Source organism: Pan troglodytes, chromosome 22 (assembly GCF_028858775.2).
Source record: "Pan troglodytes isolate AG18354 chromosome 22, NHGRI_mPanTro3-v2.0_pri, whole genome shotgun sequence".
Classification (NCBI taxonomy): Eukaryota; Metazoa; Chordata; class Mammalia; order Primates; family Hominidae; genus Pan; species Pan troglodytes.
Window position 1 is genome coordinate 29837267 of NC_072420.2, and position 20216 is coordinate 29857482.

Consider the following 20216-nt stretch of genomic DNA (forward strand, 5'->3'; position numbering starts at 1 on the left):
GGTATATAAGGCCTTACTCTGTATTTGCTCTGTGCCAGTGGTCAACTGATTTTGGACAGATTTAAGACAAACCAGTCTCACTCCTATGAGTATAATTGGGTACCAAACCCCTTAATACTAGCATACCAGAGAAAGCCTGTGAACTGTCCCAAGTCAGCCACTGTTTGAGTTACATGCAACACAAAGAGCTTAGGGACACCAAGCGTCTCTGAACTTCTTGAAAGGTTCTCTGACTTTTCTCTGAAAGGTATGACGACTTCGACATACAATGAACACTTTTAACTTGCTGTGGCAGTAATGAGAGTTGTATCATTCCTAACACCTGTTGAGTTTATGTAAGACCCAGTCAGTCATACTGCTTCTAAAATCTTTTGGAAAGAATACTAAAAACAGGCTGGCGCCGTGGCTTATGCTTGTAATCCCAGGACTCTGGGAGGTCAAGGCAATAGGAAACGTTGAGCCCAGGAGTTTGAGACCAGCCTGGGTAACATAGTGAGACCCTATCTCTACAAAAAACTTAAAAATTAGCCAAATGTGGTGATGTGTGCCTGTGTCCCCAGCTTTTCAGGAGGCGGAGGTGGGTGGATTGCCTGAGCCCATCAGCAGAGGTTGCAGTGAGCTGAGATTTTACCACTGCACTCCAGCCTGTGTGACAGAGCAACACCTTGTCTCAAGAAATACATACACACACAATTTCAAACAGTATTAAGGACCTTACATAACCAACACATATAGTAGCACATGTCCTATAAAATTCAGTATAATTATTTATAATAATTGATTTATAATGTTCTTGGCTTTTTCAACACTCCTTACTGATTTTAACAAAATAGAATCTGCTTTATGAAAACTGACTTAATTTTGTATGTCAGGTTATCTATTTTCTGTTATAAGCATTTTTTTTGTAGTTTGCTAAGTAGAGTGTCTTCCATTCAACAAATTATTAATTGCTATTGAAACAAGTCACCTTGAGTCAGGAATTCCAGAGCTGTGACAAAAACACTCTGGAAATCTAGTCCAGGTGTTGGCAGACCTTTCCTGTAGAGGGCCAGATAGTAAATATTTTAGGCTTTGTAGGCCCATTTGGTCTCTGTCAAAAATAAAAATACTTAACTCTGCCACTCCCTTGTTAGAAAGCAACTGCAGACAATATGTAATGGTATGAGCATGGCTGTGTTCCAATAACTTATTTACACAAACAGGCAGTAGGCCAGATATACATGGGTAATAGGCCTCTACTTACATAAGTGACTTGCCTTAAGTCCCACAGCTAATGTGATTAACAAGGTTGAGAGGAACACAAGTCATTTAGAGCCAATAACCGTGGTCATTAGACAATAAGGCTTTGACAGTAACAATATGTTTATTATAACATCCAGCCAAGAATACAAACACAAAATACCTCTTAATTTAAGGAGAATAAGAAAACATCAGGTGATTCTTGAGTACTACTACAAATACAGCCTTCACCTACAGTAAAAATTAAGCCAATTTCAATCATTTTGGTCATCATCCCAGTCTTTCTTCCCACTTGGAGGCTTGGGCCCACCAGCTGGTTTTGCCATGATGATCTGCATAAAAAAGAATCACACAAGAGTATGCTTATCAACTTAACCTTTAGAATGAAAAGAATGCTATTAGCATGATTTAAGATTAAGCAATCTTCTTGATATAACTATGTACTGCATATAAAACACTACAGCACAGAGTTTGCAAGATCCGTTGTTAGAAATTCAATTGTAAACTTTCAGCAGCATGAGAAAGTTTACTGCTTTTATGGATAACCGCAATAAAATCCACAGAGATTAGTGAACATTCCAAGACATGCACTTCAATAACTCAAAAAGCTGAAAGTGAAAATATGTGCATGCATCACTGGTGTAAGTCGGTCAGTCAGTTTGGCACCTGATTTGCTATTTATATATGAGATTCATCTTGCCAACCATCTCTGTCCCAATTTCCTTGTGGTTTAGGAGCTTTAGGTCCACCTGCCAGCTTTGCCATTATAATCTAAAGTAGTTGATACATAAGTATATACAAAGTTTAACACTGAAATTTTCTAAAACCTGAAATGAGAATCATTCAAGCAGCCAGGAATTTTCATAAACAAAAATCTAAGTTCCCAACTTAAAAAAAAAGCGCCACAAACCTCACCTTACTTTGTCTAAAATAAATAGGTTTTAGCTTTTTTTTTTTTTTTTTGAGACGGAGTCTTGCTCTGTTGCCCAGGCTAGAGAGTGCAGTGGCATGATCCTGGCTCAATGCAACCTCTGCCTCCTGGGTTCATGCAATTCTCCTGCCTCAGCCTCCTGAGTAACTGGGATTACAGGTGCCCGCCACCACGCCCGGCTAAGTTTTTACTTTTAGTAGAGATGGGGTTTCACCATGTTGGCCAGGCTGGTCTCAAACTCCTGCATGATCCACCCGCCTCGGCCTCCCAAAGTGTTGGGATTATAGGCGTGAGCCACTGCGCTCGGCTGGAAAACATCTTAATTACCATCTGCAAACCTGAACTGGGCAGTGGCTCATGCCTGTAATCCTAGCACTTTGGGAGGCCAAGGTTTGAGGCCAGGAGTTTGAGACCAGCCTGGGCAACAAAGTGAGACCTAGTCTACAAAAACTAAAAAATATATATATATAAAATATATATAATATTTGATTATATATATTATATATAAAATATTTGATTATATATTATATATAATATTTGATTATATATTATATATAATATTTGATTATACATATTATATGATAATATAATATATATATCATATATATATATTATATGATAATATAATATATATATCATATATATATATTATATATATATCAGCCAACCATGACAGCACCTGCCTACAGTCCCAGCTATTCGGGATGTTAAGGCAGAAGAATCACTGGAACTCAGGATTTTGAGGCTGTGGTGAGCTAATTATGATTGTGCCACTGTCCTCCAGCCTGGGTGATAGAGTAAGACCTTATCACAACAACAACAACAACAAAAAAGATACCTAAACCTGAAATTCTCAGAATAACATGTTACCAATTGAGAGTAATTTCAGACTGAATTAAAGGCATTAAGCATAATTTTAAAACCTAAGTGCACGTTGATTTTAAAAAGTAACTAAAAGCTGGGTGCGGTGCGGTGGCTCATGCCTGTAATCCCAGCACTTTGGGAGGCCAAGGCGGGCAGATCACGAGGTCAAGAGATCAAGACCATCCTGGCCAACATGGTGAAACCCCATCTCTACTAAAAATACAAAAAAAAATTAGGTGGGCATGGTGGCATGCGCCTGTAGTCCCAGCTACTCGGGAGGCTGATGCAGCAGGAGAATTGCTTGAACCTGGGAGGTGGAGGTTGCAGTAAGCTGAGATCACACCACTGCACTCCAGCCTGGCGACAGAGCAAGACTCCGTCTCAAAAAAACAAAACAAAACAAAAAACACTAAAACAAGTAGTTCCCAAACTTTAGTGGACACCATAATCAAAAGTGCTCATTAAAACAGACTGCTAGGCCTCTTCCAGCATTTCTGATATTGGTGGGTCTGGAATGACATCTGAGAATCTGTATTTCTTCTTTTTTTTTTTTTTGAGATGTAGTCTTGCTCTGTCGCCCAGGCTGGAGTACAGTGGTGCCATCTCCACTCACTGCAGGCTCCACCTCCCAGGTTCATGCCATGCTCCTGCCTCAGCCTCCCGAGTAGCTGGGACTACAGGCATCTGCCACCATGCCCAGCTAATTTTTTGTTTTTCTAGTAGAGACGGGATTTCACCATGTTAGCCAGGATGGTCTCAACCTCCTGACCTCGTGATCCTCCTGCCTTGGCCTCCCAAAGTGCTGGGATTACAGGCGTGAGCCACTGCGCCTGGCCTCCAAGAATCTGTATTTCTTATTTATTTTTAGTTTTTTAAAAGATGGAGTGTCACTCTGTCAACCAGGCTGGAGTGCCATGATGTGATCATAGCTCACTGCAGCCTTCAACTCCTGGGCTCAAGTGATCCTCCCACCTCAGCCTCCTGTGTAGCTGGGACTACAGGTGTGAGCCAGCATACCTGGCTGAGAATCTGTCATTCTAACAAGTTCTCAGGTGATGCTGATACTATTTTGGGACCATACTTTGAGAACTAGTGAAATAGACATTCCAACAAAGATTAATCCACTCCGTACTACACTATCCAATGCTTAAAAGCTTGATGTGCAATTCCTTTTCTAGAATATATACTATACAAATTTAGGTTCATTATACTATACACTATATACACAAACTGGTTAATACAGTTGGATGGGTTCTTTAGATACATACTTCACATAGAGTGCAAAGACTGGGGGAACAGATCAACCAACAACTTCCCCTACCATAAGATAAAGCAGACTTCCTAGTTTAAAGCCAAAATTCAAACTGCCTTTGTGACCAAGGGTGGTGGTTATTGTCTTGCTTGAATAATTGACATTCAAAGTTCCTAACTAACACAGTTGGAATTTCTGCGTACCTTATGCTGCAGTCTACTTAGCTTCTTCCGTCCCTGCTATTTTTGGTTTCCCCTTTTATTCTTAGCCACATTCTAATTTCTAGAATAAGTATTTTCTTAGGTTTCTATTTAAGAACTCAAACATATTCTTCCATTGAAAATCACCTAATAAGCTGACAGAGAAACCCGTTAATCTGGTACATAAACATCTAGTTTCTGCTTATTTTCAATGACTTGAAACTAAATATCCAGTTCCATTTTTGGTCATCTCTTGCTATCATAGTTCTTCCAATAAATTTGTTATAATTACCACCAACTGGTCCTTACTGTACTTAAAAGCTGAAATGTCTTTCCACTGATTTCTACTTAGGACTTACTCCACCTTTAATATGACATGACTTTTACCTAATGGATGTATACTGTCCCTCTAGCAAATTAAAATTTTCTGTTAAGTACTTATAAATAGTCATTGCTTATTAATTACTTCCAGAATTTTGTGGGGAAATGTATTTAATTAAGTTTGCCAGAAAATACCTTTTGGAAAAATAATTATGATTTCAGGTTTACTTCTATATATAGAACAGTCTACCACAATTCTTCAAAAAAAAAAAGGGTAGAAATATGATTTTAAACACCTTTAACATCTTTTAGTACCTCAAGCTATAATTTGTCATAGCAGAAAAAATTTTCAATGCCCAGTCCTCTTATCTGCAGACAGCTAGAGACTCCATTTTCCTTCAAGCTGGTGGTCTGCAATGTCTGCTTGAGAGCTTTATGGTCCTTCCAAATTCCATGTTAGTATTATATATTAAATTTACTCTCTAAATTATTTGTACAAATGGGTTCTAAGGCTAAAAGGTTTGAAAGTTATATTTAAATTACATTTGTTCCACTGATTCCAACTTAAAATGGCAAAGGATTCTTTCAGTGGAAAGATCTCCATTTTAAATTAGTTGTAATATATTCAATACAATTTATAATAGAAGAAAAAAATTGGAGGGGGGCACATAGTATCTCTAATATGTGAGGACTAAGAATCCTTTGAATTAGAACTATGCTATGTTCTAGTTCTGGGAAAATATACTATTAAACCGTATGCAAATGAGTATTTTTAAAGATCAAAATTTCACTTTGCTCACCTGATCCACTCTAAGTACAGTGACTGCAGCATTAGTAGCGAGTTTGATAGCCCAATATTTTCCCAGGTAAGTATCTAGAATACCAGCTTCCAGCATGTCCTTTACAGCAGGGACTTCAGCCTGTCAAACACAATTTTCATCCTTTCATTTAAAATCCTTTTATGTGAAAATGTTTATACCCACAAAAAGCCTCACATAGCTCCTTAAATAGTACTGGAAAGTAACCAAGCACAGTCCTACCTTATAGAGTCATCCTTTAGTATGTGAGGATTGGTTCTAGCACCTCCAAGGATGCCAAAATCTGTGGATGCTCAAATCCCTTATATAAAATGGCATGGTGTTTGTATATAATCTATGCACATCCTCTCATATACTTTAAATCGTCTCCAGATTAATTATATAACACAGTGTAAATAGTTGTTATAGTGTATTTTTAAATGTCTTTAGTTTTTCCAAATATTTTCAATCTGTGGTTGGTTGAATCAATGGATACAGAACTGGGCTGACTACACACTACAGAACAAAAGACTATCAATAAAACAGAAGGAAAATGAAACGTTCTTCCATCAGACAAACTATGTAAAAACTAAGAAAATAATCTGCTCCCAAATCAGAACACTGTTTCTCATTGATATTTCTTTTAAACTCATACTATTTTTAGGTTGTGCATTCCCCAAATAAAGCAATTTAAGTTCAGTGTTTTTTCAAATACCTCAATATCTAATCCAACGTTTTTATTTCCTTCTTGATGTACTGCATAAAGTTTAGAGATTACTTCACTGGCCTTAACTCCAGAGTTTTCTGCCAGTGCGCGGGGAATAGCTTCAAATGCCTCAGCAAACTTCTTAATAGCATACTGTTCAAGTCCAGGACATGTCTAAAACAAAAATGTGTTAATTACTGTCTTTTATTCAAGCAATGGAAAGAAAGTCAATTTATACAGAAAAAGCTGTACCTCTCCATATGATGTGATCTGTTTGGCTAATTCAATTTCTGTTGCTCCACCTCCGGGTACAAGACGTTTATCCTGTATGTAGTGCCCCCATCAAAAAAAAAAAATGAACACAAAACAAATTCACTAAAAATCAGTTTGCAGTTTTCTAATCTTTTCACATTCCAGTACCCCACCAAACAGGAGTTTTTATCAGTCATTGTTACTCAAATACATATTACAAATTTGGTAAAAATGAGTGGGTGGGGCAAATTTTCTTAGTGCACAGTGTCTGGTATATGAAAAGGACCAAAGTGAAGAATGGGAATAGTACCATATCATTTTTGCATATCCACAGATATAGCACTAAGAACTGCTTTAGCAACTAACAGTACATTACAGTGGAAAACAACGATAAACAATTTTTTTTTAAAGCTCTGTTTTGCTGTTAACTCCTCTGTACAATCTTTTTTGGAAACTATCATATTCACTAACAATGGACACTTAAGTCTTAGGTAAAAACAAAAACAGGTGCTTCATTTCATATAAACCACTCATTCTGAAGTTCTCATGATGTGCAAGAGTCTGCAAACCGTACTTTTAAGACCATACAAATTACTCAGACCTTACAAACTACTAAGAATATTGCTGATACTGACCCTTGTAAGAACTTTGAAAGTATTAACAGCATCGTCTACTGCCCTTTCTATGTCATCCATCAGATTGTCTGTAGAGCCTCGAAGTACTATGGTAGAAATGGCGCCATCTTCCTTTTCTATCAAAAAATTAAATATATTTGGTGATTAAATACAAGAAGCTAAAGCCCTACACTTAAACATGTTTTACCATTCCTACATACCATGCTTAAAAACCACCACCTGAGTATCTCCAACTTCTGAGAGGCAAACACTGTCACAGTGTCCCATTTCTTCAAGGACAGGAGGTGTCTGTAAGAAAGTGACTGTTGTAATAAAAATTCCATCTTGTTCAACTATCTTTTAGTGTTTTCCAACATACATACCAATCTAGGAAGAGCTGTAGCACCAACTGTTTTACAAAGTCTTCGGAGATCCCATTTTGAGTTTAGCCTTTAAAAAACACAAAGACCTTAATAAAAGTTTTAATCAATTTCAGATAGCATATAAAGTTCAAATTAAAGAGGAACCTGTATACCAGCCCCCGTGTCACATTCCTTTGACAATGGATTTTAACTCAGAACACGTCTGGATTGCAATGAACACTGAGGCCAGGAAGCTGATTCCTGACTCTCTGAGTGAGTCCAGCTGGCCAACAGTACCACATCTTAAGCCTGTGTTGTATGGCATTGTTCTAGAATTGGGAGAATGGAAGTCACTTTAGGATGTCAGTGGTTTATAGTTCTAAAACATCAGAGAAACCCTTACAAAACTCAACAGCATATAGAAAATTTTTGCTTTACTTTGTGCAATCAATGTTCTGTGAACAAGAGTGATTTATTTTGCACATTTTATTAGGTACTAGGGATGGTGGTAGGTAGAAATGGGTAAGTTGTCTAGTGTGCACCATAAATGTGTTCATGGATTAAAAGGGATCTTCCTGACTCCACACTCTGATAGGCAATGCACCAAGCTTGTGTCTAGTCTCTTGGACAAGTTGTTCCTTTTGCCTGGAATGCTTTTCCCTCTTCAATTATCTGGTAATTGGTTCTTCAAGCTCTCAGCTTAAATTTATGTTTTCTCAGAGGTGTTTCCTGACCCCTCCCCAAACTAAGTCCTTCTGCTATTTGACCTAGTACCTTTACTTTCCCTTTATTAACAGTCTTCATGGTCTATTTCGTTTAGTGTTTTCACCACCAAAAAACCATTTATCATATAGGTAAAAAAAAATTCGGCTTTTTCTTACCTCACTAACATGATATTATATTTATTTGCATAATGAAGAGCCATGTCTGCCACTTTGCCACCTGTTACTACGACATTTGCACCAGTATCAGCAATAGCTTTGACTTGTGCATCCATGAGGTTTTCTTCTCCCTTACTAAAATTCATCAATTCTTCAGCAGTCTTTATCAACACTGTTCCCTGGCAAAACAAGTAAACATTCCCTTTAAAATCATTTCACTACGTTGGTGTTCAAAGTCATTAGATAATAGTTGACTGAAGAAATAAAGGTTTGGCAAAAAAATATGAAGATAAATGTGCATATATTATGAAGCAGCAGAATACTGTATGTGTGAAATAGAAACTCAGCTTGCTTCTAGAACCCCCTGTCAAAACAGATGCATCTGCTTTTGTTAAGTACTTAGGTGGAAAAGTACTTTTATCTATTTATTTATTTATTTTGAGACAGAGTCTCACTCTGCCACCATGCTGGAGTACAGTGGCAGGATCTCGGCTCACCACAACCTCTGACTCCCTGGTTCAAGTGATTCTCCTGCCTCAGCCTCCCAAGTAGCTGGGATTACAGGCAAGCGTCACCACGCCCAGCTAATTTTTGCATTTTTAGTAGAGACGGGGTTTCACCATGTTGGCCAGGCTGGTCTTGAACTCCTGACCTCGTGATTTGCCTGCCTTGGCCTATGCTGGGATTACAGGCGTGAGACACCGTGCCCGGCCGAGAAGTGCTTTTATTTTAAACATGTCAGGTAGGTAGGTGTCCTGGTGTTTGTCTTTTGACAAAGGCTAACTAGTGTTATCAATACAACATTGTGGTTCTCAAACTTCTTCTAAAATGTGGACTAGGCCGGGCGCGGTGGCTCATGCCTGTAATCCTAGCACTTTGGGAGGCCAAGGCGGGTGGATCACTTGCAGTCAGGAGTGGGAGACCAGTCTGGCCAACATGGTGAAACTTTGTCTCTATTAAAAATACAAAAATTAGCCAGAGATCACTTGAACCCAGGAGGCGGAGGTTGCAGGGAGCCGAGATCGTACCACTGGACTCAAGCCTGGGTGACAAAGCAAGACTCTTAAAAAAAAAAAAAAAAAGAATAAAATACAATAAAATAAAATGTGGACCAAATGACCAGACCCCCCTCATGCTACAAAATTTTAAAACTATCAACAACTTGGATTTCAAGAATTCTAGAGATGAAGTCAGCCACTATTGACTATAAACACAAACTTCAAACTTTCTAACATGTATTTTTAGAAACATACCTACCATTTTCAAATTACATTAGCTTATCTTGTTTCAGGATGCTACAGAATGTCAACTTTATTTTCGTGAAGAGCACACAAAATACTCACATTCTCATATTCTTTCACTTGCTGAATGTATAAGCTCTACTAGAAGGGCTGTGTGTCAGATTATAAATAATACGGCCACCATCTTTATATTTCCAGTTTAATGTTCAGTAGTTGAATTAGATATTTGAAGACTATAAATCTGGCATAAAAAAATAGGTAAGATCCTGCAATGTTCAGTTTTTTAAGAAGTACTTACTGGTTTAAGAGCTAACTCAAACAATCTGAAAGTGCAACCCCAATTATTACTTTTAAGGTTTGAAGTCTACATACCTTAGTTTCTGTTATCATGCCATCAAAAGGACAAGAGTACACTGCTATTTTTGCATCTTTGACAGATGTTACATCACCTTCGGTTTCCTTCTTAAAAACCATGCCATGCAATACTGAAGAGGAACTGATACCAGAGCCCTAAGGAATTGAATACCAAACCCATCAGCAATCTCATGAAAATAACATTACGGTCAAACTGCTGATTCTCCATATACCAAAAATATCCCTTTCTAAAATAAAGTCATAAACCAAGGCAGTGACTCCTGGGATAAAGGGTGGAGTGCTGGACATACAGCACACCCTTCTGCTCGAGGCAGAAATCACTGAGGGAATGAGCTACTTTTAGGGAGGGGAGGTCCTTCCATGTACTGGGAAGAACCAAAGGCAGAGAACTGCTCTTAGCCATTCAGTTACCTAGTGCTTGGTGCCAATATACCAGCCACAGCTGTCAGTACTGCAAATACAACACAGAACAAAGCAAAGATTCTGTTCTCACAAGGTTACATTTAATGGGAAAAGCTGGCAGTACGTGGAGGGAGACAGCAAACATGGAACACGTGAGTATCTTCAGGGAAAGCACATGTACTTATGTTATGCTAAATTCACATTAACAATCAGAATGCCAATGTGCAAAACCAAAACCACTCCACTGATAGGTTTTACTCTATCAAGCACATTTTATCAAAAATATACTTTAATATTTCAATACTAACATTAAAGTGTGAATTCTATTATTGAAGAGGAAGAGGACAATTTCCACCCCACTCAAAACTGTCTTATAAGCTTATTATAATTCAGAGTATTATGAAGAACACAAAAAAATTAGTATTTTGCGCTGGGCGCGGTGGCTCACACCTGTAATCTCAGCACTTTGGGAGGCCAAGGTGGGCAGATCATGAGGTCAGGAGTTTCAGACCAGCCTGGCCAACATGGTGAAACCCTGCCTCTACTAAAAAAATACAAAAATTAGCTGGACATGGTGGCATGCACCTGTAATCCAGCTACTTGGGAGGTTGAGGCAGGAAAACCGCTTGAACCTGGGAGGCGGAGGTTGCAGTGAGCCGAGGTCGAGGCACTACACTCCAACCTGGGCAACAGAGCCAGACTCCGACTCAAAAAAAAAAAAAATTCAGTATTTTGTTTGTACATTATTCTTAAACCCACAAGACATCACAGAAAATGACCTTATAAGGAGATAATGTCAATATCCTTTTAAACTTAAATAGGTAGTAGTATTATTACAACTTAGCAACATCAAAATGTTACAAAATAATGCCTCAAAGGCCAGGCACGGTGGTTCACGCCTGTTAATCCCAGCACTTTGGGAGGCCAAGGCAGGTGGATCACCTGAGGTTAGGAGTTCGAGACCAGCCTGACCAACACGGAGAAACCCCATCTCTACTAAAAATACAAAATTAGCCGGGTGTGGTGGCGCATGCCTGTAATCCCAGCTACTCGGGAGGCCGGGACTGGAGAATCACTTGAACCGGGAGGCGGAGGTTGCGGTGAGCCGAGATCATGTCATTGCACCCCAACCTGGGCAACAAGAGCGAGACTCCGTCTCAAAAATAAATAAATTCATAAATAGAAATAATGCCTCAAAAAAAGTCCTAAGTGTTCAAATCATGAAGTAACATTTAGGTTTAGATGAACACGTTTTTTTTTTTTTGCACAAAAAAACAAAAAAAAACACACAAAAAAACTGAGCTAGATATGTAGCATTAATGCATTTTCTACTTACCAGAATTTTACAAACTCTGATGTTATCAACATTGAAATGGCCGGAATCAGGAAAAATAGATACTGTTAAGAAAATGAGACATATCAAAAGATTATTTTGGGACAACAGAGAAAGTATCTAGTCATGTTAAAGATATTTTTATTTTGGATCTTTTCATTTACTGATATTTACTTACCGCATGCCTGAGCAATAAGCTTGGCCAGAAATACTTCATTACCATATTGTTTACTCATTATGGAGGTACGAAGTAGAGATGACACTTCATCAATATCTCGAAGGTTTTTTGCAGAACAACATACCAAATTAGGAAGAATCTCATGAGCTTTTCTGCAGGCTATTTCATAACCTTCTATGACCTAAAACATAAACAACATTTCCTATTCTGACATGACTTAAAGTAGCTTATTTTGGTAACCCAATGCATATGGATGTTTATTTTTGATACAAAATGACAAAGAATATACTTCAGAATAAAACATATAGTAGACTCTACTAGTTATGAATGGAGGCTTAGATGACAGCCCAAATTTGAATCTTAACTCTACCTAACTCACTAGCTATGAGATCTTGGGCAAGATTTTTCTAATTTTAGTCTCTTTTCTCATCTAAAATAAAGTGGGGAAAAAAATAGATAAAATGGGATTATAAGGCCTCACTAATAGGGTTTTTGTGAGACTAAAATGATACTGCATGTGAAGCATATGTACTATAATGGCTGGTACAGAGCAAACTGCTCAGTGCATGTTAGCTACTACTATAATAATGATTTTAGTTTATGTTTTAAGCAGGTGTATATGTAAGCAAAAATTTAGTAGGAGTAAATTATAGATGAACACTTGCCTCTGAAACTGACAGGCCAATCCTCAGAAGTTCTTCAGCTAATTCCAGGAGAGCTCCAGCAAATACCAGAACAAAGTTTGTGCCATCTCCAACTTCTTGCTCTTGCATATGAGAAGCCATTACAATCATTTTTGCAGCAGGATGCTGTACCTAGTAGAAAAGGTAATATCAAGTTAAACATCTGATCCTTAAAGCAACATAAAATTGTTCATTTCCATTTCTTAAATAGACTCAATTTTCTTGTAGATTAGGTAACTCCATCTGATCACACTGCTACACTGCTGTACGCTACTTATAGTGTGGTCACAAGAAAAAATCCAAGTCCCTTTATGCCGATCAGCACAAATGTATCACTATAAATAAGAATTTCAAAGTGCATCCTCTTTTGGTGGCCTGTACATACAGTGCCACACATGTTTCAGCATATCATTATATTTCACTAAATTAAAAAACAAAGTAATTACAACCACCAAACCTAGATATTTTTTAAAAGCCTTCAGGAGAACTAAAATAGATACCACTTAACTTGGTCATGACTCTCAATATCAATTTTACTATATATTCTTGTTGTAAGGGTTATAATTTGTGATTTAAAGAAAAGGGGGAGTATAAAACTTTTCTTCAAATATAACATAATTTTATGTGGATTTTATTCTTAGGATTTAATTTTAGATACCTTTACAGAAACAAGCCAAGGAGTAAGAACTGAGAGCAACGAGAAAACTATAAAAAGTCAGCCCTGTGATTTTATTATTTTGACGGTATCACCACTGTACTTTAATAACTCCTGAGATGTAACTCCTGAGATCATCAGTGTGCAACATTAACATTCACAGTGACAAATCCTTGTACGAGTGTTTTGTGGAGTTAAAATTTAACTTTTAACTTAAGTTCTTTAAGAATTTATATATATAATATGTATTTTTTTTTTCTTTTTTGAGATGGAGTCTTGCTCTGTCGCCCAGGCTGGAGTGCAGTGGCGCGATATTGGCTCATTGCAACCTCCGCCTCCCAGGTTCAAGCAATTCTCCTGCCCTAGCCTACTGAGTAGCTGGAACTACAGGTGTGTGCCACCATGCCCGGCTGATTTTTTTTCTGTATTTTTAGTAGAGATGGGGTTTCACCATGTTGGCCAGGCTAGTCTCAAACTCCTGACCTTAGGTGATCCGCCTACCTTGACCTCCCAAAGTGGTGGGATTACAGGCGTGAGCCACCGCGTCCAACCAAAAATATATTATTTAAGAGGTTAGAAAAATGTTGATTCTTCTATAGTTTCATTTAAAACAAAAGATTAAGTTCTAGTGCTTTCAAGGGCTAAGCTTCAGGAAAATTCTCTGAGGTTGAATATGTTATCCTTTAATTACAAGGCGGGAATGAGGAATGGCTCTCTCTGCCTGTTCAGGTGCCAGACCTTCCTTATAACCCTGCTGGCAGGCAGTATCTATTTTATAGATTCTAATAGTAAAACTGAAGCTGAACAAAGTAAAATGCCATCAACTGATTGTTTTTATTTTCACAAAACCAAATGGTTGGATCTTTTTAAAAACCACTGTTGTATGTATACGTTTTTGCACTGTGGAATAATTCACTTCAGAGTCACTCTATAGAATGAAGACAATGGTAATCAATTTCATATCGTAATTAGCAATGTATCACAACCAATCCCTCCATAAATTAATAACTTAAGAGATTTTTAAGATTTCAGTGGCTAAAACATTCAATCTAAAGAGGACTCTTTATAATTAGAACAATCTGTACAATAAATTTTCAAGTTGGAAAAATAGTCCCTTATCCAATCTGAAATAAGAGATTTCTTCTAGTTAAAATCTACTTAATTTTGATGTCACCAAAATATTTCTTGACTTTTTAAAGAAACAACTTACTTCTAGTTCTCTTAAAATAGTTGCTGCATCGTTTGTCACAAACAACTTCTCCAAGTGGTTGATAACCATTTTGTTCATTCCTCAAAAGTAACAGTTAAAAAAAGAAAAAGAAAGCCATTATTAATCAAATCCTTCCCCAAATACCCAGGAAAATCTAGTTAAAAAATTATAAATTTGTATATTAAAAAAAGAGCTTTGCAAGAAAACACATACTATTTATTCTTCAAGTTTATCTTATAGCCCCATGGGCATTCTCTGACTGCAGACCCATGTTCTTTCTTTCCTTCCTAATGTCCTACAATATTTACTACGTAAGATGCCAAATCTCACATTTTTGCCAATTTCTGTCTTCTGTTTGCAACATGACTGTCATGCAGCAAGTGCTCAACAGAAATTAACATGTAAAAAGGCCAAAATAATCTACTTAGTATATTTAGTTGTATGTTTATTCCATGAAACTATCATTTAAATTTAATTGGTGGTAGAAGGCAAGAGGAAGGAGAGAATTTTCTTCCTTAAACTATGTCACTTTTATATTTAGTGTTTGTCAGAATGAACATTAGGTACTATCTTACTAGTCAAAGTGTTACAATTTTTCTATCCTCTCAACAGGATAAAAAGCAATATATTGACCCCCATTTTTCTAAAGAGATGTGAGTTGATTGAAAATTAGAAATAACTAAAAATTGGAAATGAACTATTCATTGAGCTATCAAATTAACTTCCGAAGCCATACTATAACATCCTCAGAACAAGTTTGAAAGAAGACGCAGTACACAATATTCTACTACTGTATCTTTACAAAGATTAATTTAGAAATTACCATTTGGTCCATATGCTGTACGAGTGGTTTGGGCAAGCTCCTTGCAAGCTTGTATGTTTCTATACACAGCCTCTTCTAATCCTGAAAAGTGCTGTTAAAAAAACAAACAAAAAACCCCGCTAATTAGACAGGACAGTGAAACAAGAATTTTCAAATACAAGATATCTTTGCTTATATCTTGCCTCTAATAAAGAGGGAGCATAGCTTAGGTATTTGGCACAAGAGGGCTGGTTACAAATCTTAGCTTTCTGGCTCTTTTTAAATTTGGGCAATTTTCTTAACATTTCTTCATTATAAGATGAGGTAATTATAATAGTACCTAACTCATAGGATTGTTGAGACAATCAAACAAGATTTTTTAATGTAAAACACAGCATTTGATATTCATAAATGATGCATACATTTCCTCTCTAGTTGAATGAATAAAGTATAATATTTTGGGGGACCGCAGGTACCTACTTACACATCAAAAGACTTAAAATTTTATTAAAAGTAGTGAAAAGTACAGGGAACCATGCTAAGTCTAATTAGAGAAAAGTAGAATACCTTTCCAGAGTTTATCAGTATTTTCTAACTAACTGTTGAAATGTGGAATATTTTTCTTATTGTGTTAGAATCTGGGCTTTTGTAAAGCCAGAAGTTCTTTAAGTATGTGCCACTGAAGTGTTTAGAGACTGAATACTTTTTTTGAATTGCAACATTATCCCAATGTATATGTATTGAAAAGCGAACTGCTCACAGTACTAAAAATTCTCACAAATTCTACACTGGACTTTTTTAGAGTTGAGGTTTACTTGGGTCCTCAGATATATTTCACTTATCTACTGTGCATGAGAACATTTCTTTAGAGAAGCGCTGCCCAATACAGTAGCCACTAGCTACATACATGGGGCTAGTGAAAGCAATTAAAATAAACTTTCAAGTAATTAAAATTAAAAAATTCAGTTCCTCAATGCAGGAGCCACAGTTCAAATGCCCAGTAGCTACATGTGGGTAGTGAATATCACACTGGACAGCGCTGATACAGCGTATGTCCAGCATTGCAAAAAGTTCTATTTACATAGTACTGCTTACAATACAAGCCATGATTTTGTGATCCAAAACCAAGGTTAATAGCCATTACTCTTTTTTGAGAGAGAGAGAGTCTCCTCTATCACTCAGGCTGGAGCGCAGTGAGCCGAGATCGTGGCACGATCTCGGCTCACTGCAACCTGGGCCTCCCGGGTTCAAGCAATTCTGGAGGCTCAGCCTCCTGAGTAGCTGGGATTAGAGGCGCGCGCCACCACACCAGGCTGTTTTTTTTTGCTATTTTTTTGAGAGGCGGAGTTTCACCATGTTGGCCAGGAACTCCTGGCCTCAAGTGATCCACTGACCTCGGCCTCCCCAGTGTTGGGATTACAGGTGTGAGCCACCAACCCCTGCCAATAGCCACTACTTTAAAAGCATCTTCAGCAATAAGAACTGTATTCCAGCAATAACACTTAAGTCTGAACTCCTGGCTTACACTCTTGCTTCTTCCCCTCACTCCCCATTCTGTGAGAAACTACCATTTGATCAGATCCCCTCATTCCCATACTTAAGACCCTTCAATGGTTTCCCAACCAGCTTAGGATAAAATGCAAATCCCTTTTCAAGGAAACAAGGCCCTACATATCCCGGCCCTTGTATGGCTCCTCCTCTGAATTTACCATTCTTCCTTTCTTTGGTAAGCTTCAGCCCTACAACCTGTTATTGTTGTTGTTTAAAAAAAAAAAAAAAACAGGTCAAAATCATTCCTTCCTCAGGGTCTTTGTACTAGTTAGTCCCTAAGCCTGGCATTTCCCCCTAAGTAAGAGGTCGGGAGAAACAGCCCAGGCTCAGGGGCTTCTCTCACTAAGCACTGAGCTAAGAGTTCTTCCCTAAACGTCTAAGTGTTCTGTCTATTCCTGATCCTTCTTTTACAGACATTTTTACCTCCTGTCATCCTCTACTATAGTGCAGTTTCTTTCATCATTATTTGGAATTCTCCTTTTATTTAATCATTATTTCTGCCTTAGAAGGACATAAACTCTACGAGAAGTGGGACTTTTGTCTTTCACTGCAGTTCCTTCAGTACCTATTTATTGAAAGAAATAGCTCAGTGTTCTGTAAAAAACTACTAGCACTGGAATGACAAATAATGTTTTGTGATACACGAGTTTTCCAAAACTGTATTAGTGAAAAAAACCCAAATTGGAAGCTATTATCTCAGCCTGATTTTTTTCAAGGGAATCAGCCCATATCATTTTCAAAAGATTATTCCACCAACATTTACCTTAAACCCTGACATTTACTTACTATACCGACATTATTTGAAAAGTGCATCCTACAAACATGAACCTAGTTCTATTAAACTGTTAATGCTCCCCGTACCTCGCATAAAACCTTAAATTCAACCACACTGATCTATTTCTTGAATTAACAAAATCTGGAGAACACACAGAGGAATGCAATTTGAATAGCACAAGAGACAAATTTATCAATAGTGCAGTAACATATTTTTAAAAACTATGCTACCGAACTAACGTTCAAGACAAGGCCATTAAACAAAACAGTGTTATCTGCACCCCTCTATCACTTATCCTGCAGATTACACAGAACTCAAAGACACCACCTCTTGGTCCAATCTCCATAATTTAAAGACGAAGAAAACAAAACCGAAGAAAGTTAGATTTTAGATTAAGCCAGCTAACATAAGTTGGGACCGGAACTCATTTGGCTACAACGCATGGCTTCTGTCAACTAAGCTGAAAGCCGTCTGTTTCTCACTGGGAAGGAAGCAACCAAGACCCGGCCCTTTTTCCCACTCTCTTCTCTGGATCGGCTAGTTCTCGTTCTTCCCCATCCTACAACTCGCGAGCTATGTGATAATCGACGTCGCAGTTCTCAAGACAATTTCATCTACGTTATTCAATTTCACCCTCACAACCTCTTTTAAGGGTGACGGGCCTTAGCCCCATTTATGGATGGAGGCAAAACGCACGCGCGGCTTCACATCCGTCCACCTTCAAGGTGTACAATGTCGATCGTGCCGCCGATCCCTCGGCCTTCTCCCGGTCGCGGAAGAAGAGAAGTGCCCGCAGGCTCCGGTGGCCGAGCCCTTCCAAAATCACCTCCCTTTCTGGAATCTTCTCTTCCCCCGGCCGCTGAGCCAGGGCAGCACGCTCAGCCCGTTAGTAGGCCCTCCTACTTCGCCGCGGCCGCCGCAGCCCTATGCTGACTCTCCCACCTCATTCCTTTCCTTCAGCCCTTACTTTCGCTCCCTCCTTGAGCATCTGGGCAAAGCCCGGAGCCTTGGGAACGTGAAGCGCCATGGCCAGCCTGCAGGAAGCAGTTCACGCGACCGCTCGGAAGACCGCGGAGGAAGCGAGGAGCACGCACAGCCTCCTGGGAAAGCAGCGTGCGGCCGCCTCACGCTCTTCCTGGCTCTCCAATTAGCCCACCCTTTCCCTGCCGCCAGGTCTGAAGCATCGCGAGAAGAGCAACCTCTGTGGCCAGAACCAAGCTGACGATCCCCGATCGGGTCGATCGATAGGGCGGGCCCAGGGAGCGCCTCGGGTTTCTGGCTCACGCACGCGCAGACAGCCCAGGCCGTGAGAGGTTGCTCCAGTCTGTGCTCTCCGACTGTAGTCAGTAGTCACGGCGTTAGATTTTTGCGGTTTTTGATCTGGAAGCAACACATCCTTAGCTTAATTTCCACGTATCTTCCAGACCCAGCCACCAACATCAGGGCAGGTGTGCTTTTTTTTCCCGAGGCAGAGCATCTGCCCCATCCCCCAAAATTGTCTCTAGGCGTCCGCTCTGTATTGGGCACCATAGGAAGCGCTGGGAATGCGCACGATAATTAAAGTCGTCACTAAGGGTAACGTAGTACACATCAAGTGCTCACGTGTGCCATATTCTGTGTGATCTGCTTTACATGCGCCAGGTTCTGTGTGATCTGCTTTACATGCAGTATCTCTGTTAATGGTCAGTCTTAAAATAATGAATTGTCGGTTAAAATACCATTTAGTTTTCCTTCCATAAAATGGAGACGATACCATTAAAAATTAAAAATTAAATGGTATTGTCTCTATTTTGTAGAAGGGAAACTGAAGTTCACAAACAGTAAATAATTTTCCCAAGATCACAGAGCTAGTAAATAGTAAAGCTAGAATTCCTATCCAGATCAGACTTATTGCAAAATGCCGGTTCTTAACCACTATCTATATTCCTCTTTTCTACTTCTTCCTGGGAATATAAATCCCTTTTACTCTTTTAAGATCAGATATAAATACATATTTATTTATCTGATTTATATATATAATATATACATTTTATATAAATATATCTGATTTATATATGAATTTATAGATAAATATAAATCCCTTTGGCTTGGTGGCATGCACCCGTAGTCTCAGCTGCTTGGCAGGCTAAGGTTGGAGGATCTGCTTGAGCCTGGGAGGTTGAGGCAGCAGTGAGCTGAGATCATTCCACTGCACTTCAGCCTGGGCAAGAGTGAGGCCCTGTCTCAAAAAAAAAAAAAAATTGCAAAAATGTAAATGCCACTGATATGGTTTGGATTTTTGCAAAAATGTAAATACCACTGATATGTTTGGATTGCCTGCCCAAATATGATGTGGAATTATAATCCTCAGCTGTTCTTGTGATAGTGAGTGACTTCTCATAAGACCTGGTTGTTTAAAAGTGTGTGGCACCTCCCCACTCTGTCTCTTCCTCCTCCTCCAGCCTTGTAGGATGTGTCTGCTTCCCCTTCACCTTCCACCTTGATTGTCAGCTTCCTGAGGCTTCCCCAGCCATGCTTCCTGTACCGTCTGTGGAACTGTGAGCCAATTAAACCTCTTTTCTTTATAAATTACCCAGTCTCAGGTAGTTCTTT

The 20216-nt window shown here is 38.7% G+C and overlaps 1 protein-coding gene across 4 annotated transcripts; it reads right to left on the minus strand.

Annotated features, from left to right (window-relative positions):
• Nucleotides 1-1344: 1344 nt before the first annotated feature.
• Nucleotides 1345-19183, minus strand: CCT8 (chaperonin containing TCP1 subunit 8). 4 transcript variants are annotated; one of them, XM_016938396.4, is made up of 16 exons: nt 18592-19183; nt 15320-15410; nt 14497-14576; nt 12614-12763; nt 11949-12129; nt 11774-11835; nt 10033-10170; nt 8420-8598; nt 7560-7626; nt 7398-7485; nt 7198-7313; nt 6563-6634; nt 6320-6484; nt 5608-5727; nt 1906-2010; nt 1528-1571 (listed from the first exon to the last, which is right to left on the minus strand). In XM_016938396.4, the coding sequence occupies exons 1-15, from the start codon at nt 18649-18651 to the stop codon at nt 1918-1920; spliced, it is 1662 nt and encodes a 553-aa protein (XP_016793885.1). In that variant the 5' UTR covers nt 18652-19183; the 3' UTR covers nt 1528-1571; nt 1906-1917.
• Between the last annotated feature and the right edge of the window lie 1033 nt (nt 19184-20216).

What these genes read in the sequence shown, in the direction of transcription:
- CCT8 (XM_016938396.4), bottom strand. Translation starts at nt 18,651, where the DNA reads ATGGCGCTTCACGTTCCCAAGGCTCCGGGCTTTGCCCAGATGCTCAAG. An exon ending in CTATTTTAAGAGAACTAGAA is followed by an intron (nt 12,764 to 14,496) that starts GTAAGTTGTTTC and finishes CTTTTCTACTAG; the next exon opens with GTACAGCATCCTGCTGCAAA. An exon ending in CTGTACTTAGAGTGGATCAG is followed by an intron (nt 2,011 to 5,607) that starts GTGAGCAAAGTG and finishes CAACTACTTTAG; the next exon opens with ATTATAATGGCAAAGCTGGC.